The sequence below is a fragment of the Pygocentrus nattereri genome, chromosome 17 (genome assembly GCF_015220715.1).
Source record: "Pygocentrus nattereri isolate fPygNat1 chromosome 17, fPygNat1.pri, whole genome shotgun sequence".
Classification (NCBI taxonomy): domain Eukaryota; kingdom Metazoa; phylum Chordata; class Actinopteri; order Characiformes; family Serrasalmidae; genus Pygocentrus; species Pygocentrus nattereri.
The window spans coordinates 22,590,716-22,616,036 of NC_051227.1; the positions used below are offsets into that span (position 1 = coordinate 22,590,716).

At 39.2% G+C, this 25,321-nt stretch overlaps 1 protein-coding gene across 5 annotated transcripts in view; it reads left to right on the forward strand.

The window, feature by feature from the left end:
• nbeab (neurobeachin b) overlaps positions 1-25,321 on the forward strand; it is a 481,645-nt gene that overhangs the window by 448,660 nt on the left and 7,664 nt on the right. For 3 of the 5 annotated variants that reach the window (XM_037546398.1, XM_037546401.1, XM_037546399.1), the window contains 5 exons: positions 7,575-7,664; positions 12,632-12,824; positions 16,478-16,549; positions 16,653-16,808; positions 17,395-17,565. In XM_037546398.1, the coding sequence (XP_037402295.1) occupies positions 7,575-7,664; positions 12,632-12,824; positions 16,478-16,549; positions 16,653-16,808; positions 17,395-17,565 (682 nt within the window). The remainder of the gene's footprint in view (positions 1-7,574; positions 7,665-12,631; positions 12,825-16,477; positions 16,550-16,652; positions 16,809-17,394; positions 17,566-25,321) is intronic. The other 2 variants (XM_037546400.1, XM_037546402.1) reach the window with 1 other exon arrangement.

Below are 25,321 nucleotides of genomic sequence, written 5' to 3' on the forward strand. Positions count from 1 at the left end.
GCCAGTTAGGAGTTGTTTTTCTCTGCAGTATCTAGGTAGATGTAGCTAAATGAGCTCTCTTATTGGTTAGGCTTTCAAGAGCTGAAAAGAAGTCATAATGCATTAGATTAACTGTCAGCATAATTATGAACTGGCAGAGGATTCAACCAATCATGGTATGATTTCCAATAGACTGGATCAATTTATTTAGAAAAAATGTGACTCTGTCTTCTGAAAGTCCTAGATACAACGCTGATTGTGAACATGAGCAGCAATCTATTCGGTGGGCTGTTAGAAATAAAGCAGTGGCAGCAGCTCTACACTAGACCTCTATACTGAAAGAGTCACTGTGAAACTGCTACAAGGTAAACATGCTAATACGTCTGTCAAGTTTTAAGTGAAATAGAAAGTCTTTTAGAAGCTTCAGATGTCTGAATTTAGTCTAGAACTGACAAAAAACGTACATGCCAGTCGCTGTTAGCTTAACACTAACTAATTCAATAGGGATGCCAGCAGAAGTTAGCATTGTCATAAAGGCAGGTATTTTCCTCATGTTTTGAGTGAGCTTTGACATTTATGGCCCAAATTGAACGCCTAACTCTAATAGTCACGATTCACCATTGGTAAAAAGTGTCTACTGTCATACAGTGTGGACTCTGCCACTGTCTATGTTAAGAATTATACTTTTGACACTTGAAATCCTGCCATTCCAAGCAGGATTAGAGAGAATGATTGACATGGATGTTTTGCACCCATTCGGGCGTGCTGATTCATAGCTTTGGGGGCACACAGGCTTCTGTACGTGACAAGAGGTGCCTCTTATCATCCAAACAAGCAGCAGCTCAGCATGGATTAAAGTAATTAACTGCCAGTGAAGAGTTCCAGGTTTCTGCCCTTGATATTTCCTGTTTTTATTCCTCCAGAGGTGCGATGATTAGAGTATTGGCATGTTAGATGACAAGATGTGATGGTCTAAAGGATGTGTCCCCCAGATAACCTCCAATGCTGCTTTAGCTTTGGGTTTGCAGAGGCGACGCTGTGGACACAGACGGGCTGGAGTGGAAGTTTCCCAGTTATGTTGAAACCAGAGAGCTCCTGCTTCTTCTCAGGATAATTGGCAGATTTGGCACAATTTCCCCTTACATTGATCTCAGTGTTGCTACAGTTATTCACGCATGGACATTTCATCATAGCCCAGGCCTACTCTTGCTTTCCAGCAAAAAAAGAAAAAAAATAGCTGTTTCTCATCGGTTTTCAGTTTCTGGTCTTTTGCTAGATATTTAAATGTGATTCCTTGCAGGAATTCCTCTCGCTGTGTTTTTCTCCATCCTCATGACTGTGCTGGCTGGCAGGAATACAGTGATGCGTTCCACATGGCTGCCTGTTTCTCTCAGATCTTTGGATCAGATTACTTTATTTGAGCAGACATCATGACCCCTGTTCCTTAGCTTAACCCAAAATAGCTATAATGTGAGTCGGTTGTTACTTGATGGACTATGCTGTAAAGCTGCAGTGACGGACACTTAATGGTTGCCAAATGTGTCTAAGATGCAGAGCTCAGACCAAGCCTCAATTGTAGGTAGAATCCTAAAGACTTTTTGAATCACACAGCATAGAATGAGTATTTTGTTGTAGTTGTATCGGTTCACCTTGCTTTATAGAAGCTCTCTGGTTAGAGCCACTGCCATAATAAAATCCCAATCCATTTGTTGTTTTGTACCAGGAATGCATCGACCAAAAGTAATTAAATGCTGTTACATTAATGTAGATTAGTTTTATTGTACACTTCTATAACCCAAGAATAGCTCAACCAGAGTGCCTTGAAGTTCTTGTAATTGCTAAATAATAAGGCTTAGTTTGTTATAAGCCTGAGATTTTTGGATTTTAGGGGTTACTTCCCCATCTTTCCAAGATCCTAATCTTCTAAGGTGGGCAGAGTAGTCTATACCCATACTCAAATAAAAGTGATGTAAAATAATGATAAATAATAAAATTGTAGCTGGAACAAGCTCAAAGTTCACAAATCCTATTTAGTGAGAATTACCACATTGTTGTATTGCATATGTAGTAGGCATACTAAATAACCATACTAATTATACATATGCATATATCAGTTATACTGTGTTATCTAGCTTAAAAATAAAGCTACAAAAATTATTATTGAAAGCAGGTTCACCAAAGCAGGGATTCTGAACTTTAGTAACAGAGCAGACTAAACTATAATCCATAGAGACTATGATGGAACAGTAGGGGAGCTCTGGAGTTTTTCTCTAATGGGTAAAGTAATTAAACTTTATAGCCCCATTTGCTAGCCTATCCCTAGTACATGCAATGGTTTTGGCAAATTAGCATCCCCAGCTCAACTCATTCAGAGTTTTTTTATGGGGGGTGTGGGGTAGAGTCTGAACAAAAAGTATCATCAAATCATTTCTTTATTGCTTTAGCTTAGCCATCAACGAAAAGCAGCTAAAAGCAAACCACATGCCATACAGAGACATGGTGTAGGCCAGGGGTCGGCAACCCAAATGTTAAGAAGAGCCATTTTGTCCTTTCAACAAAAATCAAACCACCTTGGGAGCCAGAACATTTTATGTCCATTTCACCTTCTTGGCTGTAAATATGTCTCAGTATGTGCTAATGTACTAGTTCAGGCTAAAAATATGATATTAATAAAAACACAGAATGACAAGCAGAGCTTTATTTTACTGTAAAGGAGGATTATATTATTTTTACCTAAAAATCTAATTCTGCTGTGGGGCCACAACAGGACAGTAAAAGAGCCACATATGGCTCTGGAGCATGTTGCTGACACCTGGGTTAGGCCAATATGTTAAAAATGTATAAATGTAGTGTATGAACATTATATAAGTATTATGTGTTAATAAAAAATACTACAATATTGTCAATAATTATGTTAATATAACAATTAATAATAATCTTATTTTTAAGATTATTAATCATTATAAACTTATAACCCCCCAAACACACACACTCCCAACTGCCACATTGTTACAGCCTAGTACTGATTGCCATAGCCCTGTACCAGTCATTGGCCCGGTTGTTGGGAATCTCTGCCCCAAAGAGCCTTTTATTGGATGTTTTGTCAAATAATGTTTATTTGTAAATACATTTTGCAACTATATTGAATGTTTTTAAGGTTTAAGAACTTTTACGTAGTGCAAAGTTCTCTAGAACAGTACGCTACGCCAAGAACTGTTTTGGAAACTGAGATAGAAATTCTTGTGCATGCACTTGTCTTGCAGCCTCGATTTCGAAATAGACAGTGCTGTGTATTTTGGCATGTGAGATTTTTACCAGGTAAAACACATGTACAAGATGAAGGACACATTACAGGATGCCCAAAAAGGGCTATTGTTTTCTGTTCACCTGCTACGTTTTTGACATATTTTTTTCCATGTGTAATTCTGACAGATGCATGTCACCATGCGCTGGTTATTGATAGTGTGTGCTCAGCCCAGGTTATGTGAAAATGTGTGTGTGTTGGAGTAACGCTGACAGACACCTACAAGCCCCCCTTTGGCTGGTGGAAAAGCTCAGGTCCCATCCATCAGCTCTCACCATGTGAGGCCTTTCTCTCAGCCTAGCTGAACAGGCCTCCCTCAGCGTGCCATGTCAAACTAAACACAGCTCCTCTGGCCATGTCCCCACGTTCTCCATATCTGCAGACATTCACCTCATCACATGATGCTCCAACTTCTGCAGCTCTACATTTCTGCTGCTAGCGTGGGATGCTAGTTTGCACAATTGGATAGCAACTAGTTAGATTTACTCAGTTACATGTGTACAAGTAAAATTTTGATGGACTTCTCAGAGTATTATTATATACTATTCCATTATATTGCTTTAGCACCTACTTTTTTATTCAGTTAACTGTTAGTCATTACTATTTACAGTCATATGCATAAGTTTGGGCACCCTTGGTCAAATTTCAAATTTCACTTCTGCACATTTTAATGCTCAATTACTGTTTATTTGCTGAAATTAACATATTGGAAGAAAAACATAAAAGGTGGCCTGTACAAAGGTTATGGCACATTTTGTTGTATTTTTTTCAGTATGTTAAACTAAGCAAATGAATAGAAATGTTGCACTACAATGTGCAGAACAATGCCATATTTTAATTTGTTTTCCATTAGTGGCCACACCTCTGACTTATCATTTATTTCAGACTAATAATGCATTAAAAAGAGAAGCAGAGAGTCTTAAACTTCAGCTCCTATGTAGATAGTTGCTGGAGTGACTCAATACTTATGTAGGCATTTTATCTGCTTTTATACTTCTACAAAAACATCCAAGTTGTTTTTTTTCAATCATTATTTCACTAAAGTAACAATATTTTACTTTATCCACTGACCTCTTTTGACATGAAGTAATCCAGAATAGTCATTGTAAGATTGGTGTGATCTTGGGGGAATTTCACAAAGCAGGTTTTCCCATTTAGCCAGTTAACTTAACACTAAAGTCCTCACTTTGGGAAAAAGTTACCCAGCTTTACTGCCAAATAAGACTCTGCAAACACAAGCCTGTTTAATAATAATAATAATAATAATAATAACAGTAATAATAATAATAATTTGCACTTGCAATTTTCTAAGCTTATAGTCTCTTTTCAAAGCATCAAAATGAAAATGCAACAACAAAGCTCAAGAACATCAAATAAAACAACAAAAACACAAGCCAAAAATTGACCATATTGTTAAAAACATTTACATTTATATTTACGGCATTTGGCTGACACTCTTATCCAGAGCGACTTACAATTTGATTGTTTTACACAGGTGGGCGAAGGTAGTGTTAGGAGTCTTGCCCAAGGACTCTTATTGGTATAGTGTAGGGTGCTTACCCAGGCGGGGGATTGAACCCCAGTCTACAGCATAGAAGGCAAGGGTGTTACCCACTACACTAAAACTACATGTTGTATTATATATTGGCTGAACTGAATCAGAGCAGAGGCTGAATTGTGGTAGAATCTGAACTGAAATTGAAGCTTTATTGAAACTGAGCTGAATCTGAGTAGTGGGTGAAGTGAGGCAGAGTCAAGGCAAAGTTAAGGCTTAACTGAGACTAAGTAGAGTCAAAACTGAATTGAGGATAATTTGAGGCTGAATCAAGGCTGAATCAAAACTGAGGCAGTGTTGAGTAGAGGCTGAGTCGAAGTCGAATTCAAGCTGAGTGGAGGCTGAGTGGAGACTGAGTTGAGGCTGAGTCGAGGCTGAGTCGAAGCTGAGTTGAAGCCAATAATGAAGCATAGTGTTAAAAACAACATATTGTCACTGTCAGAACCAAAAAAGAAATAAGATGAACAGGACAAAAATAGTTCATGTCAATATTTGAACATTTAAATACATAGCTCTGGTTGACCTCATTCCTCCTTATCCTTTTTTCTCAGTGACAAACAAAATATATTTCATTCCATCCATCTAATAGATAAGTCCGTGGTTAGCTGCCATTCATTTAAGAGTTAACTGTGCTGCAGTGTGCAGTGTGTAAACTGCTTTGTCAGCACTTTTACACTTAGTTCTTCTCATACTAGAACACTTTCTCTCACTTTATTATGACCCTTATTACTGTGTTACCCCCCATGATGACATATATGTGTGTGTGTTTCTTCTTTTCCTCCTTTGTCTCTGGTACAATAACATCAGTGAGCAGGCGCTGCCGCAGTGCTGGCTGCGTGTCAGGCCAGGTTAGCGTCTGTTGGCTGGGTGGGGGCGCTCCTGGAAATGGGCACGGTTAACTCAAGCATGTTAATAGGAAAAGGCTTGTCTCTTCCATACTAACACTTGGATGACTCTGCAGACTTTGAAGGGGGTTAGAGAGAAACAGGGAGGGGTGAGAGAGAGAGAGAGAGAGAGGCTGAGAGAGAGAGACCATCCATACACATAAACACAATTTTTGCTCTCCTGCTCTCCTTCTGAGCTGAAGCTGAACTGAATCTGAGTTGAGGCTGAATTGTGGTTAAGTTGAGGAAGAGCTGAACTGAAGCTTATTTGAAACTGAGCAGAATTTTATAAGAGGATGAGATGAGGCTGATTCAAGGCTTAATCGAGGCTGAGTAGAAACTAAGTCAAGGCTGAATTGAGACAAATCTGTGGCTGAGTGAAGGTTGAATCAAAGATGAAGCAGTGCTGAGTGGAGTCAAGGTTGAGTTGAAGCAGAATCGAGGCTAAGTCAAAGCTAAGTCGAGGCTCATTCGAAGCTGAGACGAGGCTGAGCCAAAGCTGAGCTGAGGCTGTGTCGAGGTCGAGCGTTATTAAACTTCCGCCTATGTGGAGCTCAGCGGCAAGCGCGGCAGTAAAAAGAGCACATTGCGGCCAACGTTTGTGCCATAAATCCTGTTGGAAAGTGCATCTGAATTTGTGTTCAGCATGAAAAGAGCTGCGTTCAGCCCATGGAGCATATCCTGCTAAAAATCCATTCAGATCATTTTTGCAAAGCGGAGATTAGATCTTTATGTTCAACACCACATCACACATCCCTAAAGGGATAAACTAAAGAAACCTATTGCACTTCATTTTGGAGGAGAAAAGGTCCACCCATGGAAACAACAAGAGTGGCCTGAACACAACTAGCAAAGAGACACATCTTATTTCTACATGACAGTGAGCTACTCACCAGGCTGCAGTGGTCAGGGGTCTGTTTGTCAAAGTTTTTAGGCGAACCTTGGTGATGATTATTTAATTGAGCTTAGTATTTTAATCACAGGTGTGAGTAGATCTACCCTACTGTACAGCCCTGTGTTCACACTCTGGTTCAGGTTAGTTTTACCCTCTTTTTGAGGGGTTACCTTGTCAAGAGTGACATATGATGACTGGAGCTGTTCAGATAAGAACATTCACACTCCTGTTCAGAACATTCACACTCACACTGTTCAGAACATTCACACTCCTGTAGGGCTGCTTAGTTGAATTATTGGTGTGTTTAGGATCAGCAGTGATTCCAGTCAGTCTCAACCTTTGTTTACAATACGGCCGGAAGTCATTTAACGCTACTGTTTACACTTCTACATTAATGAGCACTGAAGTGAGAGAATGGTCTATTAATAATAAAGTTTCTCTCTCTCTCTCTCTCTCTCTCTCTCTCTCTCTCTCTCTCTCTCTCTCACACACACACACACACACACACACACACACACACACTCTGCCTGACTCTCCTCTTTAACCCTTTCACTTTCTCTCTCTCTCTCTCTTTCCTTCTTACCTGTCTCCTCTTTCACTCTTTCTCCTCTCTTTCTTTCCACCTGTCTCTCCTATTTCTCTCTCTCTCTCTTTCCTTCCTGCCTGCCTCCTCTTTCACTCTTTCTCCTTTCTTTCTTTCCACCTGTCTCTCCTATTTCTCTCTCTCTCTCTTTCCTTCCTGCCTGTCTCCTCTTTCACTTTTCCTTTGCGCCTGTCTTTCCTCTTTGTCTCTCTCTCTCTCTTTTCTTCCTGCCTCTCACCATCTCTCCTCTTTCTCTCTCTCTTTCTCTGTTCCTTTTCTTCCTGCCTTGTCTCCTCCTTCTCTTTCTTTCTGCCTCTCTCTCCTCTCACTCTCTGTCTCTATCTCTCTCTCTCTCTGTCTCTCTTTCACTGCAGGCCATGGAGGCTCAGATCCAGACTGTTGGACAGACGCCATCTCAGTTGCTCATCGAGCCCCATCCTCCTCGCAGCTCCGCCATGCACCTGGTGAGCGCACCGTGTGTGTGTGTGTGTGTGTGTGCGTGCGTGTGTGTGCGTGTGTGTGTATGCTCAGATCATTCACAGTGACTGAGCATGTGCGTGTGTGTGTTTGCAGTGCAGCTCCGTCTTGCACCATGAGAGCTTATTATTTCAAGCGAGGGCAGTCATGTCTGACCTTCACGCGTTTCCCCAACGAACAGCATGGCTGTTTTTCATGTCCATATGCCTCCACTTTAATGACCGTATCTTCATCCTGAGTAATGGCGCACTGCATTCACACACGGTGATATGATGTTAATATACACCCCTGAAAGCTGCAGAGAGTTCAGGAGCAGATGTGACATCAGAAAAACTCAGCTCAGGTAGTCACTGGCTGCACTCTTAAAGGGCTCATATGATGGAAAACTGCATCTCCCTCCTTAAAAACAGAGTCAAATGTAGTATGTAAAGTGTTAAAGTTTCACTACCTAGTCCACACTGACTGTATATGAGCTGTATATGAGCTGCAATTCGGTCTGTTTTGAACTCACTGTGCTGTGATGTCACAAAACACACTTACATATATCCAGCTAATTCAGCAGGTTATCCCACCTGTTCAGGTTGAAATGGGAGTTTCTTAGCCTGGACTCCTTTTTGAGTGAGGCAGAATACAGGGCAGCCAGTCAGACCCTAGTCCTTTTACATATATCATTCTTAAAGGCACAATAATGAAAACCTTTTAAACTACACATTCTAAAAAAGGCTTGAAAATGGTCATGTAAAAATGAATTATAATCATCAAGTCACTTATGTAAACTGTTAGAAGTAAAGGTTCTGTGCAGGTACATTTTTCATTCATCAAGGTACAAACCTCAAAAGGTATAACAGTGGTTTTAAGGTCCAACTGTGTACCTTAAATAAGTTTTTGCAGGTGAAAAGTCTGCATTTGTAACTTTTCATAATCTAATGTTTTAAAACAGAACAAGAAAATAAAAAGCCTGGCGATGAGACGGGGTGTGTGGAATTTATGAAATATATAATTTACAGAAATGGTAAATTTTTCCTCCTCCTGTAAAGTTACCTTTTTGGAGATATGAGGTTTTGTGCCAACAACAGCGATATTTTGAAGAAGCTCCATATAATGTAATGCTTCTATATCAAATAAAGAATTATTTCCTAGAACCAAGCGAAGAAACATTTATATATCTGTGTATATCTATATGTTTAAGGGTGCTACCATCTTGACATACTTTTAAAAGTGCACGGCATCCTCAGACTGACCGCTCTCTACTGCAGGGTTCTTCTGAGAGAACAGCACTCCCTACTGGTCATGTGGCACCTCAGTCTGCATTACTGACGTCTTCGTTTGTACTCTTTATACAAAATACCCCAATTAACAGTTTGGAATCTATGTTTTTGATACTATCCTGTAGTTGGTACTGTGGTTGCAGATGAATTTATAAAATTATGTGTTCTGAAAAATTACAGGTTTGTAGGAAGCTAGAAACAAAAGTAAAAAGTTGCTAAAATTACAGAGAAAGCATGGATAATGCATTGAGAATGTAGTTACTCTGAATTAATATCCCAGAATTCCTAATTCCTAATATTTCAAAAGTGGAAATGGCAAAAAATATTCTCAGTAGATAATTACTATGGATGTTAAACTGTCAAAGGGCCAATAGCATAGAAAAATACATTTCCTTGCTTCATACATAGTTTATATAGTTTTGAATTAGCTGCTTTTGTGATGTCACAAAAAACAACACATTTAAATATTGTAACCTACAGCAGTTTAACCCATTAACACTAAAGTTATAAGGAATGTTTCTGCCTGCACTGTTCTGAGAATGAGGCACAGAACAGTGCAGCCAATCAGAACAGAGGTAGTTTACACCTTTCAGTCTTTAAAGATACAGAGGTCACTAATAAGCAGACCGTGGTCTGAGTTTGGACCCAGATGTTGTCCTAAGTGGACCTGGACCTACAACTGATAAACTATGGAGAATTATTTAATTTCAACGGGGTGGTCCTATTTTAATCGGCATAACATTTCTAGCCTTTATGGTACCACTTTAGTGGCCTGCGAGACTCACAGACCAATCGCATTTGCTGTCAAAATCACACATGATGCTACTGAGCCAGTCAGATCTGTGCATTACGATGAGCACTGACATTCCAGCAAGTGACGCACACACAGGGTAGGGGCGAGGTGAAAAACAGAAGAAAATGAGTCCGAGGGAAATAACTAAGAGAAACTGACTATAAATGTTACTGAAATATGACTGAATTGTATTTTATTTGATATTCAGTTGTCGTCTACAGATGACAGTTTCTGTCTAAGATGTTGATATAACTACTAGGCTACTTCAGTTTACAGTATATGGCACTGAATTATGATGCAAGTTAGACATTATGATGTTCCGAACTTTTGCTTGAAAATGATCATATAAAAATAAATGATGACTGACGTACATGTTATAAGTAGACCTCTGGGGAAAAAAGGACAAATCCAGGTATTGGCCCTTTAAAATAATTAATCGCAATTAATCAAATTATTTACTGCAGTTCAGTTTTGGTTTCATCGCCAGGATCCATTAAAAGCAACAACGAATGTATCAATTAATTGCCACTCACTTGCTGCACAGCCGGCAGTTTGTTCTCCAGCTCCTTACACTAAACTCTGAAACTGTCATTATCACTGAGCAGCTTTTTTGTTTTTCATTGCAGTTTTATGGCTCAGTCCAATGTGGTCAGACTCTGAAGATGAGACTACACCTTTGTTGAATGGTATTCGGTTAATTTCTGGCTGATTCCAGGTTGTTTAGCTGTTCTTCTGTCACAGCTGCTGACTGAAAAGCTGCTCAGTGGTGATGACAGTTTGGGAATTTAGTGTAGCCTGATTTTCAGAGTCTGACCAGATCGGCTGTCAGTCAGATGTAGTCTTAAAAGTATCCATTTTCTGTTTGTGTGCAAAGAGGTAAAAACATTCAAATGGCTTGAGCATCTCCTACAGCTTTTAAACCCATTGCTTAGCAACGGCGGCTTAGTGGAGTGATACAGTGTTTGTCAAAAACCCATGATGTTATGGCCAAATAACAGCACGGTGAGAATGCTTCTCAACCAATCAGCTTGCGTGACCAGAACTAACTGTCGTGTAATTGTGTTTGAGTTTGAAAAGTTAAAAGCAGCTGCAACGTGAAAAAACATGGCAAAGGGTGCAGAAAGTGCTGAAATATAGATTATAGCCAGTGCCAAGTCAATTTTGAGCCACTCTTAACTTCTCACAAAGAAACAATCTGGTCCTAATGTTACAGCCATGAGTTTTGCAGGTGAGTGATGCTCACATGCATGAACACAGCTGTTATTTAGCACCTTGCTTTAACATCTTGAAGTAGTATTGAAAATCATTTGTCTTTTGAACTTTGCCCTGCACCTTGAGCATATTACTGCACCCCCACCTCACACACGCATATATATCACTTTCCCCAAATCCCAGTAAAACTGCTTAAGTAGACTTGTGCTCACTTCTAACAGATGGAAGCCTTCACAGTCACTGTGTATCATGGGAAAATTTAGGTTGGTGTGCTTGCAAATCTGTTGGCTGTTGTACTTATTATAGTCAGCTTTAAAAACAGCTACCAAAATGTACAGTAATTAGAGTGGATGCTACGTTAAACTTCACCTCAGTTAGGTAGTGGCTATAAAGGAGCTCCGTTAGACATTTATGTAGATGATTGGTGTCCAAGCACTGTTTCTTTAGTTTTGCAATGGAATTACAAGGCTAATGTAGCCAATAGCTTAGATTCCACAAATTAGGTCTGTGCAAACTTCACAAACTACATTTATAATCTCAAAAAGGTGTCCTTATTTGGGTCTAGCACCAAATTACTACCAAGTTATTTAGAGATACACTGAAATTTTGGCCACCAACAATTTTTAGTTTTCAAACTGAAAATTACAACAAACAAAGCTACAACAAAGTGTCAAATTTTAAGACATTTGGAAACTAAATAAGGGTAATGAAAATGAGAAATAGTTCAATTCTGTCCAACAGTTTGAGCAACAGAAGAGCAACAGTGAATGTGTCAGCTATATGGAGCTGTTTTGTGTTTTTTTAGCAAGGGACATTAAACATTCTATTTGCAACTACTGTCCATGTTGAGAATCAAGAGGGGATACAACAGCTGAGAACTTCTCCACTACAGGTTCAACACCACGTATATATCCTGCTCGATATGCAGAACACAGCAAAACAGTAGAAGCTAAAAAGAAAGTTCTTGTTAGCCCGCTGATGCCATCTGTACCAAAGTATAACTAAAAATAATGGAGTTCTTAGGTTTGAAAGACCAACCATACCCTGTTGTTGAGGAATTGTTTTTTTTTCTTTTTTGGCCAAAGATTTTAATTCCAGTGCATCACTACTAATATTTATAGCAATGGATAAAAGTACTTTCGATGCCAGTAGTAGCAGGCATCTTGAAGCCTTACTTCCATTACATCCATTTAGCATGTCATACAGCATTAGAAACCACATAAGCAAGTCTATTTGAGATTAACAATCAACACAACTTGAGCCAAGTGTAATAATTTACACATGCAGTTTGTACAATGGTAATTTCATAAATATTCGCTTCTATCACTTGTTAGCTACATTAGCCTCATAGCTCCATTACACAAATAACAAGCAAACTTCTGGCTGGTCAAATACATTTGGGGTAAGGATCAAATTAGAGATTTTGTTGTTATTTTAAGCCTATACATTATGCTTTAGTACTCCTAGGCTTTTCACGTACGCTTTTTGCACATGAGCAGAGTGTAACTGAGCCATAGGACAATGCCCTCTTTGGCTCATCCTCCCTTGCTTCATTGGTCCCCTCCTTTTTCTTTAGACTTCCCTCAAGACTAATTACCTCTCTCTCCATCCCCTCTCTGCCCCTCTCTCCCTCCTCCATCTTCTCTCCTTTTCTCCTCCCTTTGCTCTGTCTCTTCATTAGTGTTTCCTTCCACAGAGTCCCCTCATGTTTAAGGAGCAGATGCAGCAGGACGTGATCATGGTCCTGAAGTTTCCCTCCAACTCCCCGGTTACTCATGTGGCCGCCAACACGCTGCCCCACCTAGCCCTTCCAGCCGTCGTCACAGTTACTTGCAGCCGGCTCTTTGCCGTCAACCGCTGGCACAACACAGTGGGTGAGTGTGGCAAGACTGATGCTGAGGGTGGCTTTTGTGTGCATCATTGAAATAAAAGGAATCAACATGATAAAGAAATGTAATCATAGGAGGAGGACCTGAATGAAGGGGCTAACTCATAACTCATTCACACATGTTTAGCAGGCTGAAGATTCACCACAAGAGGGAGTTTATACTGTTTATCACTGCATCCAAAAATGCAAGACTGCACTACACTAAGCACAGCAGAAGCCAAATATCAACAACATCTGCCAATGACTTCTCTGGACTGAAGCTCATTTGAAATGGACTGATGCACAGCAAAAACATGTATTGTCGTATGAAAGCTCAACCCTCCAGATTGTTATCAGCGCAAAGTTGAAAAGCCAGCATCTGTTGGAGGCATATTAGAGTCTATAGCACTAATAATGTGCACATCTGTGAAGGCACAAAAACCTGAGATTTATACGCATTTTGGATCATTTGCTGCTTTCTAGACTATATATATTTCATGGATATATATTATAATATATATATATATTTCAGTGCAAACAGTCTGCATATGTATGTACAAAAACATGGTTCTGTGAGCTGACAGTGTTGGTGCTAGACTGGCCTTCTGCAGACAGACCTGTGTCCAGTTGAAATGTGGCACATCACAAAGCACAAAATACAGCAATGAAGGCCTTGTGCATTTGTGCAGCTTATGACTTGTACAACTGATGAATGGAAGAAACTTTTGGCTTTCAAACTGGATTGGTATTTTCAGTTCTTGAATGATTAGTAAGGGTTTTTAAAAGCAAAAGTGATGTCACTCAGGGGTAAACATGCAGCAGGCCCAACTTTTTGGGAATGTGTTGCAGGCATCAAATTTGGAATGAGCGCAAGGTAGAAGATCAAATGTGATATTTTCACTTGAATTCTTAGCAATTTATCTACTGTCCTAACTTTGTATTTGAAGGTGAGTTAAAAACAAAGTCAACATCTATATATCATCTAATAGTGGACACTACTATAAGGGCTTTGGTCACCATTGTTTGCAAGCAGTTTTTTTCCACTTCCTCACTAACATATAGTTGCAGATTAGAAGGTTTTTAAACGTTTGAGTGTTCCAGTTTTGCAGTGGCTGGACTGTGTCACTCTTAGTTAGTACAACACTTACATAGGCATGTACCTTTATGCATGAAAGGAAGCAAAAATATGTGGTCATAAAGTGTTCACACACAAAGGCCACCCACTGCTGTTTCCTACTTAATATTGGAAAAAACTGCACACACACACACACACACACACACACACACACACACACACACACACACACACACACACACACCTTGACACCTCCACTCCACATGTTCCCACTTGGCAAAGTGTTACCCACCCTAGCTCCTCCCCAGGAAGTGGCCTCACCTGCATGTCAAAGGTCGAGCGCCTTGGTTACAGGCCAAATTAGCCAATGAGGGCCAAGCCTTTCTCCCCACACCTCCCCAGCTGTCACTGCAACGTGCTGTGATGTCAGCACCAGCAGTAACGGCCTGGCTCTCTCGCTCTGCTAATGGCCACAGCTGCAAAAAAGGCCTATTTCAGCTGCACTGCATGAGCACCAGAATAAGGCCACCAGTCCCAAAATGGGCCAGAAATGGCCCCCTCTGGCCTGCAGGCAAGCCTCAAGGGTGTCACAGCTCTGGCTGGCCTGACACTTAACAGAAAAAAATCAATAGGTGTCGTAGAAATCGTAACGGTGGGTTTGTTAAAGCTCCCCATTGAGCACAGATGGGGTCAGAGAATGGTCTTGACTTAGAATGTGCATGGGGCTTGATTGCCTGGTGTGAGTGTGGAAAAAAATATGTAGTGGGCAGCCTGTATACTCTATTGTTGAAAGGTTTGGAATCATCATTAATAATTGATGTTTTTTTGTCTCAAGATTATACAGTATAGACTGAAATACCTAGACACCAGAAAGTATTCATAGGTTATAATTACGTTAACAGGTGGATGGGACACAAATACAGGTTATGTTTGCCTTAATGTGACACACATATTTTTACAGAAGTGTGAACACTTTTCAAATCAGATTTTAATCCCATTCATACACTGTTAGAAATAAAGGTACTGTTTGGTACCAACCCATATAAATCTACCCCCAAAGATACAATAGCAGTTTTAATGTCCAATTGTGTACCTTAATTAAGTTTTTCCCAGGTGAAAAATACATATTTGTACCTTTTCCTAACCTAATGTTTTAAAACAGAGGAGTAACATAAAAAGCTTGGAAACGAGGCAGGATAAGTGGAGTAAATACAACTCAGAAAATATCATTTCAATTGTTTATAGTACAATTATGAGTTATTATAATGATTGAAGATACTGAGATGTACCCTTGATGGTACCACACCAGGGTTAAGAGGGGTACTGCCCCAATTTCAAACTTTTTTTTTCTGACAGAGCAGATCGGTCTTAGATTGAATACATAACCCATTCATGGTCATGTGACTACACTGTGAATGCACATACTACCATCATTATTCAGTGTTAGCAGTGTGGCAGTAGCATTTATTTTGAATAGCTAGTTAATGCTAGTTAAAATAGCTAGAGTTAATGTACCTTCCCTTTTTTCCCTGATCATGAACAGCTAAAAGTGGTTCGGAGTAAATCTTTGTGTTATAGGCTTGTGCTGCTAGTTTGTTAATTAGTTTGTGTTGTTGTTCATGATGCAAGTGATGTTATTGGCTTGCATGTGCATGTATGGGTCCTTTCAGGGTAGATGAGTGTTCATAATAATACCAGATATGGTTCACGTATAAAAAGAAGAAAGATGAGATCTGAGGAAAACAATCAGAATTGAGCCATAAAACTTGGAGTAGCTTTTGATGTTTTGTTTAAATATGTTTTTTTGATAATGGTAGCTATTAAAAGGTAGATAGTGTATTGTAATTATCTTTATATAGTAAGTACTTGACTAATTATCTGCCTTGTGATTTAAAGACTACTTTTCCCATATGAAATATCTGGATGTTCTCAGAGTTTTAGAGCTTTCTCAGTCATTTTTGAATAATCTACGGCTCTATTCATAATATTGGTCACATTTTAAATGTACTCATTTTTATAGCTTCCACCAGAGTACCAGCACTACACTGCTAATAACATTATAGTCTATAAACAGAATTGGTTTATGGTGTTGAAATTTTATCTAATAAAATGTGATCTCCATCTGTTTTGGAGGTCCCTCTGTTTTTTCTGCAGTAACTTTGGATGGATTAGGTTTTGAAGGAAGTGTGCATGATTTACAAACCTATAAGTGAATTAGATCTTCATCTTCATGGGAGCAAAGATGAGTGTTTTCAGCATGTTTAAATAGCATTTTATTATTGTCAGCTGTGTATGATTTATTAGATTAAGAAAGCTGCAGTTGTGATCTACGTTTTAATCTCAGGAAGGCCATATGGAGCTGTGAATGGTGGGTTCTCACACCCTCCCCTTTCACTCCTCATTGCTCACAGGCAGCTCAACACAGCCATAACATTTCACTCTCAGAGAGTGAACAGTGTTATATTAATTAAACATATCTGAGTCAGTTTCCATTTAGCTGCTGGAATGGACAGTGAGGAGTCTGCAGAAAGAAGCTACTGATATTTCCAAACATTTGAACAGTGTTGTATGTGTGTGTCTCACAGGTCTAAGAGGAGCTCCAGGATACTCATTAGAACAAGCCCATCATCTGCCTATTGAAATGGACTCTCTGATTGGTAAGCATGAACTGTCCAATACTTAATCCACTGGAGGATTCATAATGAAAAAGGTAATTAATCAGAACTGCATGCTAAATTCTTTGCTCTTTCATTGTTCTAGCCAACAATGCAGGGACAAACAAGAGGCAGATCACAGACCTGGTGGATCAGAGCATCCAGATTAACTCACAATGTTTTGTGGTAACAGCAGACAACCGTTACATTCTGGTCTGTGGCTTCTGGGACAAGAGTTTTCGCGTCTACTCCTCAGAAACTGGTATGGGATGTGCAGGAGGGAGATATTTAAGGCCATATTTACATCATATGCAAGATCTGTTGCATATCTGGTTATACTTACTTTATAGATTAGATATTTGGTATTGAAGCAGTACCATGATGCTCTAGCACCATGAGAACTCATGAAGCCTTGTACTTCAACATAAAATGCTGTTTATTATTATATTTATTTTTTATGAAAACATTTTCATTTTCAGTTTTACGTCAAATAACCTCATTGGTTCATTTCTTTTGAGTGTGACATCTTTTCTTCTATCTCCATTTTTTCAGTGACACAAAATATCAAAATATTATTTATTTTATTATTTTGTCATTGTCAAAAAATATTTGCATATCTTTTTAGTGTCCTAGTAGTTTGTAAATAAATGTATCTTAGCTATTAGGACAAAGTTGCTAACAACAAGAGGTATGTGTGATGCACCTATCCACTTCAGATTCTTTACTTTTATTGTGTTTATGCTTGTTGATAACAAACTTGTTGATAACAAGCACAGTGGTATCAATATGTCCACTAGTATCCATCTTCCATTGTGTCTGTCTGTGACTGTGTCTCTGTATGTGTGTAGGCAAGTTGACCCAAATTGTGTTTGGCCACTGGGATGTGGTCACATGTTTGGCGCGTTCTGAGTCATACATCGGGGGCGACTGCTACATTGTGTCTGGATCTAGAGATGCTACATTACTGCTGTGGTACTGGAGTGGACGACACCACATTATAGGAGACAACCCAAACAACAGTGAGTATATAGAAACTACATTATCATTAGCTTGGTTACCAACAACAGTTTGTGTATTAAAAATTAAAAGCACCCCAACAATACTTTTTTATCTTGCAGCTCATAACTGAGCTTATTGTTTACTTATTCAAAAATACATTTTGTATTTGACTTTAGGGTCTACAGATGATTTTTTTCTTCACGCCAAGCCATGATAGTTTTCTTGTCTTTTAGGATACAGATCATAGTAGAGTCTCTGGGCACTTTACATCAGTTTGGCTTCTGCTATTTCACACGTTTTGTAACATAAATAACATAATAATAATAAACATAAATGTACATACTGATTGATATTAGAACAACAATCTGTCAGTTCAGCTCCTGAAGTCCCAACCAATGGGAGAGCTTCTTTAGCTATATTTACTTAGATATCACAGAAAAAAGCTTGATTAGACAGTGTCTAATGTTGTATGTTAAAATCGTAACTTTTTGTATCCAACCAAAACTTACAAAGAATTAAGAGTATTTAGAATTTTCCACCATGCTAACATTACGCATCAGAAAATTACATGCAATCTAGTCTAGCATTGTGATTTTCCACATATAACCCCATTTCCAAATAGGACGGGATGCTGTGCAGAATGTAAATAAAAAGAGAATGCAATGACATGAAGATCATGTAAACCACATTTTGTAAAGGAAAATACTACATAGACAACATATCAAATGATGAAGTTGAGAAATTTTGTTGTTGAAAAATATATGACCATTTTGAATTTGATGCCTACAATACGTTCCAAAAAAGTTGGGATGGGGGCATGTTAACCACTCTGTTTCATCACCTCTTCTTTTAACAACACTCTGTAAGCATTTGGGAACTGAGGAGACCAATTGCCGTAGTTTTGAAAGTGAAATATTTTCTCAATCTTGCTTTATATAGGATTTCAGTTTCTCAACAGTTCAGGGTGTCCTTTGTCGTATTTTTACTTTCATAATATGCCAAATGCTATCAGTAGTGACAGGTCTGGACTGCAGGCCGACTCTTTTAATACAGAGCAATGCTGTTGTAATACATGCAGAATGTGGTTTGGCATCGTCTTGCTGAAATAAACAAGACCTTCTCTGAAGAAGACGTCATCAGGATGGTGGCATATGTTGCCATCACAGATGTGCACATCACCCATGCCATGTGCACTAATGCACCCCTATACCATCATTAATGGTGAACTTTTGAACTGTGTACTGATAACAAGCTGAGTGGTCTTCAGCTGGGAGGACACAGTGTCCATGATTTTCAAAAAGAATTTCAAATGTTGATTTGTCGGACCACAGGACACTTTTCTACTTCCCCTCAGTCCATTTTAAATTAGCTTGGACCCAGAGAAAGTGGCAGCATTTCTGGATCCTGTTTATGTACATTATGTAAATGAGCACTGAATTAAGTATTGATTGTAATGTGTTGTACTGCACTTATCCATCCATCCATCCATTTTCTAAGCCGCTTCTCCGTCAGGGTCACGGGGGGGTGCTGGAGCATATCCCAGCAGTCTTCGGGCGGAGGGCAGGATACACCCTGGACAGGTCACCAGTCCATCGCAGGGCAGACAGACAGACACAGACAGTCACTCACACACTCACACCAAGGGGCAATTTAGCACGTCCAATTGGCCTGACTGCATGTCTTTGGACTGTGGGAGGAAACCAGAGAACCCGGAGGAAACACACATGGACACGGGGAGAACATGCAAACTCCACACAGAGAGGACCCTGATCACCTGACCGGGGAATCGAACCTAGGCCCTCCTTGCTGTGAGGTGACAGCACTACCCACCACGCCACTGTGCCGCCTGTACTGCACTTATTGAAATGTATTGTCCCTTTTTCTCTGGGTATCAACAGTGACTTTTGTTTCTAGTAGTATCTGAGTTCAGGACCAGCTTTTGTCTCTAACCTATTGGTAACTAGCAAAGATACTTTCTCTAGACAGACAAAGCACTTCTTATAAGTTGCTCTGGATAAGAGCGTCTGCTAAATGCTGTAAATGTACAGTTTCTACTTTGCTTTTAAGAGTTTTAACTTGCATTTGTGCATGCAGTGACACACGGTTTTCATAAACAGTGGCTTTCAGGAGTGTTTCTGAGCCCATGCAGCAATTTCCACTACAGAATCATGTCTGTTTTTAATGCAGTGCCTTCTAAGGGTCCAAAGATCACACCTATCAAATAGTGCTTTGTGGCCTTGTCCCTTACATGCAGAAATTTCTCCAGATTCTCTGAATCTTTTAATGTTATTATTTACTGTAGATGATGAAATCCAAATGTTATTTGCTATTTTATGCTGAGAAACGCTGTTCTTGAGTTGTTGCATTATTTGATTGTGCAGTTTTTCACAGAGTTGTGAAACCCTCCTCATATTCTGAAAAACTGCTTTTTTATACCCAATCATGTTACTGAACTGTTTAATTAACCACCAGGCTTCAAATCTAGACTTACTTTAGGTTTGCTAATGAGACAAACAAACTCAACAAACACCAAAGTGTCTCATGAAAATGAAGGGCAACACAGTGAATATGCTTACTTTGACATAAATTTAATCTTAAGGAGAAAACAGGTAATACCACAGACCACACTAAATTAGAGGTGAGGTATAAAAATATGGCAATACATACTGTATATTGTATATAAATATCAAAGAATCAGCAACACTATCATGAGCAAAATCATGATAATATCATATTGCCAGATTCCCTGTGTTTTTCAGCCCTATCAATGTGTCAGACATCTGCTCAAACTATATTTTTGCTAAAATTAAGGGAACTATAGGGAGTTTTTCACTCTTTGCCGCAGAAACAGCTTGTGCACTTCTGGGAGATCTTTATACTCGATGTTGGAATATGCTGGAACAGCTGATTGCAACCACAAGAGCATTAGTGAGGTCAGGTACTGATGAATGAACTGTTCTGTTAACAAATGCAACTCCTGTGTATCCCAAACATATTGGATGGAGCTCCACTCCTGAGAAAACAGTTCCACAGCCCAATGCTGAGGGAGTTTTATGCCCCTCTAGCCAAAACTTGTCACTGGGCATCATTACCTTAGCCTCATTTATGGCTGCTCCAGAGGCTCCCATTCTATTGACAGTGCTTTTCTATAGAGAACCTGTGTGTGTGCAATTGAATGCATGTGCACCTTAAAGTAGCTGGGTTCAGTAACTGATGAGGGGGGGTGGATACATCTGAACATATAGTGTGCATATCCAATAAAGGTATCTTTACCAAAAGTGCTATCCCCTTATTTCAATTACCTAACTACCTGCATTGTCCTTTTTCACTTTAAGGGCCTAGATTAAGTGAAACTGAATTTGTTGTTGTACAGAAAATTACAGCCTGTTGTTAATCAATTGTTGGTGTGATGTCATGAAAACTAACGTGGTTGCAGTATATCCACCTATTCAGCCTACATCCGTTCACCACTGCTCATTCACACTGCAGTTATAAGGCATGTTTCATTCTGGTTTACCTCTTGAATGAGGCACAATACAGGTAACCAATCGGAAAAGAGATCATTTACATATGCCAGTCTTAAAGATACATCAAGCAGCCTGTTTCATTCTAAAGGACAAAGATTGGTTAGGAAACATTCTGTAAAAAGGAATTAAGGCTGTTTTTGGCACGTAAACCTACGTAAATGTAATAAGTAGACCGCGGAGAAAAAAAACAGTAGGACACGGGCCCTTTCACTAGCAAATAAACAACCCAAGCCATCTCAGGTTTGTGCTTTGTGTGATTAAATGTTTGTGTTCTTGTATGAGACGAGATGTGTGTGCATGTGTTGTTCAGATGATCTGCTGTTCTCGAGTGTCAGAAGCACTGGTTTAGGTGTGAGTGTTCTCTAATTAACTACAGTACAGCTTCAGACAGTTAATTAAGTATTTCAGCTTGGCTGCCTCCAATTAGCAAGACACAGCTCTGCCCTCCTGTTGTTAGAGGAGAAGAAACTCAGCTCCCATGATATTTTCTCACAAGTGCTTATTTTGCACCTTCCAAAAGCGGAGTAATTATTCTTTTGTGTATAGCTTTGTATTATTAAGTGCAGCTGAAGTTATTTGCCCAGTGAGTGACAGTGTACTATTACAGCCCTGCTGTGTGCTGTTACAGTAGCTTATGATTTCCTGCACTTTCTTCATTTATAGGTTTTAGTTAGTATTTGTTGGTGCAGCTGACATATAATGCTTGTACATTTGGTACTGTAGATGTTCTCCTTCAGCACCTAGAATTGTTTTGATAATTTGTATTTTTTAATTTATATTGATTTTTTTTTCTTCACACTGTAAACATCAACATGTAAATATTTGTACTAACAATAGCACTTATAATGCTGTTAATAATATCCAGATGACTTTGATGGGGCTTGAAATCACCCACTCTCACAGAGCTGATTAGGAACGTAACAGTGCACTCTAGTGGTGAATGTAAGAACCAGATTTCTTCATTGAATGAAATTATTTTTTATTTTTAACAGTGAAAACAGTCTAACATTTAGCACTTTAAGTGTGTATTTGTAAAGTTGGGCTACAGTTTACAAGTTCAAGACAAGTCTGAGAACATGACTAGAAGATATCAAGTCAAGCCCAAGCCTCAACAAGTCTTTAACTGCTTACGGTGAAATAGACACAGATGCATTTGGTTTTGAGTTGACTAAGTATGAGTTAGTGCACGTTGGTGATGATGAAAGAAAACATTTTAATATTATTTTGACAATCATTGGATTTGGTTGATACCATAAGCTAAATTGAGTGAGACTGATGGCTAAAAGCCAGACAAGTCCAAAACCAGACTGGGCTCAAGCATTACAACAATATTGTGGAGTTCACTCTCTGTCAATTCACAAACTAGCTCAGGTAGCAGCTATACATATACATTTTTGACAGGAGAACATTCTAAACTGGAAAAGCTGGAGCTTCACTGTTGGCTGCTCAGCTGTTTATTCTCAGGTTAAGGTGAAATTCAGCAAATGATCAGTTATAGTTGACAGAAGTGTGTTCTCCACAGAGGATGTGTTAAGATATTTTCACTTAGAAAATCAACAAAACATCAGTTGACCAGGAGCGCCCACAATTTTGCATACGACTGTAGCTTAAGGCGATAGCTCAGTAAAAAACTTTTCCTCTTACTTCAAATGTATTTGTATATGCATGTATGTTTGATATCTAAAGTTTTGCCCTGGAGCTATGAAGCTAAGGTAGCTAGCAAGTAAACATATACATGGTTGTGCAAACTGCGTGTCTAATACGTCACATGCTTGCCTCTAACTGCATAGAGGAAGCTTATAATCACCAATTAGCATCATGCTAACTGCATTCCTAAATCATCATGCACACTTGCCTCAAACCATGTTGAGCATTGTGCATTTTTTGTAGATAATAGCATGTTGTACAGTGTCAGAAATCACATAAGGAATGCAGTTAGCATCATGCTAATTGGTGATTATAAGCTTCTTTTCCTTGAGAGCCCCATTAGCCTAAAATGTGGAAGCGAAGTTTGAATAGAAAGCATGTGTTGAATGATTATATTTGGGATAAGGAGACAATTGTGTGTGTTTTTAATGAACTATTACTGTAATGTTGGTACCAAACAACCACACCTTGGTTTAGAATATCACTGTTGTTTGAAGAAAATGTCATATCTCAAAAATAATAACTTTACAGGAGAAGGAAAAACATACCTTACTTTTACTGTAAGTCAGTTGAGCCAGACTTTTTTCCAAATCATTTTGGGTCGTTTCTTTTGAAATTTACATACAATGTAAAGGGCAACAGGCGTTTTCAAATTATGTCAAAAACTGATAAACATCAAAAATGGACAAGATTTTCTTCCGACAGCAGCGATATAAATATTATTTCTCCAGCTATGTATTAGTTTCTTGCTGGGATCTCTCTGGGATACTGCAGATGTAGTGACTTGTCAACCAGCTTTTCCCTGAGCAGCACGGTTTAATTTCACATGTGTCTCAGCAGAGGTCGTCGGGCCAGAGCCTTCATGAATATTCAGCAGCCGTCCACCTCCAGCCCTCCACACCCCCACCCTCCCAAACACCACCGTGACACGCTGGAGAAATTGATTTCGCAGTTGCGGGACAAAACCCCAGTGCATCTTAAACGCGCGGTGATTAAAATATGTCCGGCTCAATCGAGCACCCTGCTCTGCGGTCCCGGCAGCCAGGCTCCAATTTACGCCTCCTAATTGTGCTGGCGCACTCCCTGGGACCTGGGGGGCTCAGGGGGGTTCAGCAGGGCTCAGACACAGACTGATTGAATCTTTTGTGGGGAAGGCGAGCTGGACCTGACCCCATAGATCTCCCTAGAGGCCTCAGCACTGTCACACTTGTCCCTGTGGAAGCATCAGGATCTGTGGATCCAGAGGAATATTGATCAGAACCAACAGAGTTAGCTGGAGGACTTGGTTTTCCATTGATTTTCGTGTCCATTAAAAGTACTGTGTGCATTCACTCTAATGACCTCTGTGTTAATTAAATGAATGTTAACTTTTTTAAGTGCACTCTGAAGATTTTTTTCCCTAAACACTTTATAGGAATCATTATTTAGTTACTGAAATGTACAGAATAGCTTAAATCAGTTATAGAGTTTATGACTTTAAGTGTGACATTGATCTGTCTGGCTTTAACTTATTTACTTTTTACTTCACTAATTAAACCATTTGTTTCATAGACTATCTAGTTCTTGAAGAAATCCAATTATTTATTGAGAATTGTCTCAAATTGTCTGTTAAGAATGTCAGGAGAGGGCTTCTTTTGCATCCCAACCCCTTATGAATACAAGGCAAGATTTACCACTGTGAACCTACATTTTAACAGCAGGCAGAGTTGTAAATGCAAGTGGTAAACTTGGGCAAGGACCATGTTACCTGAGATCAGCAGCTCACACAGCATGCAGCAGTGGCAAAAGTATCCATTACATTTATATTTCTGCATTGTACTGTTAAGCCTAACTGTAGTGAATAGGCCACATCACAATAAACATATAACAATAGATATGCAGCGAGCAACAACATTTCTCCACCCTAGTATGTGTATATACACACACCATGCTTTTATTAACTTATATTTATTTTTGCATCAAAAAATTTAAGAGGAAAATACATAATTTTTTCAACATTTAATGTGTGTAATCTTTACCTTTTTTACAACTTCAATTTTTTTCAGAAGACTTGCTTTAAATTGCAAGAAATCTGCCGGGACATTTTTTTCACACCTCCAAAGATCAGTTTTAGAAGTTATTTGCATTTTCTGCTTCTCACTGTCCAAGTAATACCAAACATATTCAGTGATGTTGAGGTCTGGACTCTGGGGTGGTCAATCTATTGTTCTGGGAACACCAGCATCTTTTTTGTTTGATTTGCTAATGTTCTTCTTTTTTATCTTTCTCCTTTTCTCAGTAAGGGCTTCTTGTTAGATACACATTCTTTCAGACTAACGGTGTTAAGCTGTCTTCTCACAGTGGAAAGATAAACACACACCTATGGATTTTTTTCAGATCTGAATCAAGAGTGGAGCTTGATTTTCTCTCTCAAAGATAAAAAGCTTTTAGTGCTGGTGGGGGGCAGTTTTGGTGGTCTACCAGGTCTTGCATGGTTGTTACAAATCCCACTTTCTCTAGCTTTTCTGTAGCTTTTAATCATTTTTGCATTCCAGTCTTGGAAATTGTGTTCTTTTATACTATCAAGTAACACAACAACATGCACAAATTCTAACTTTAGCAT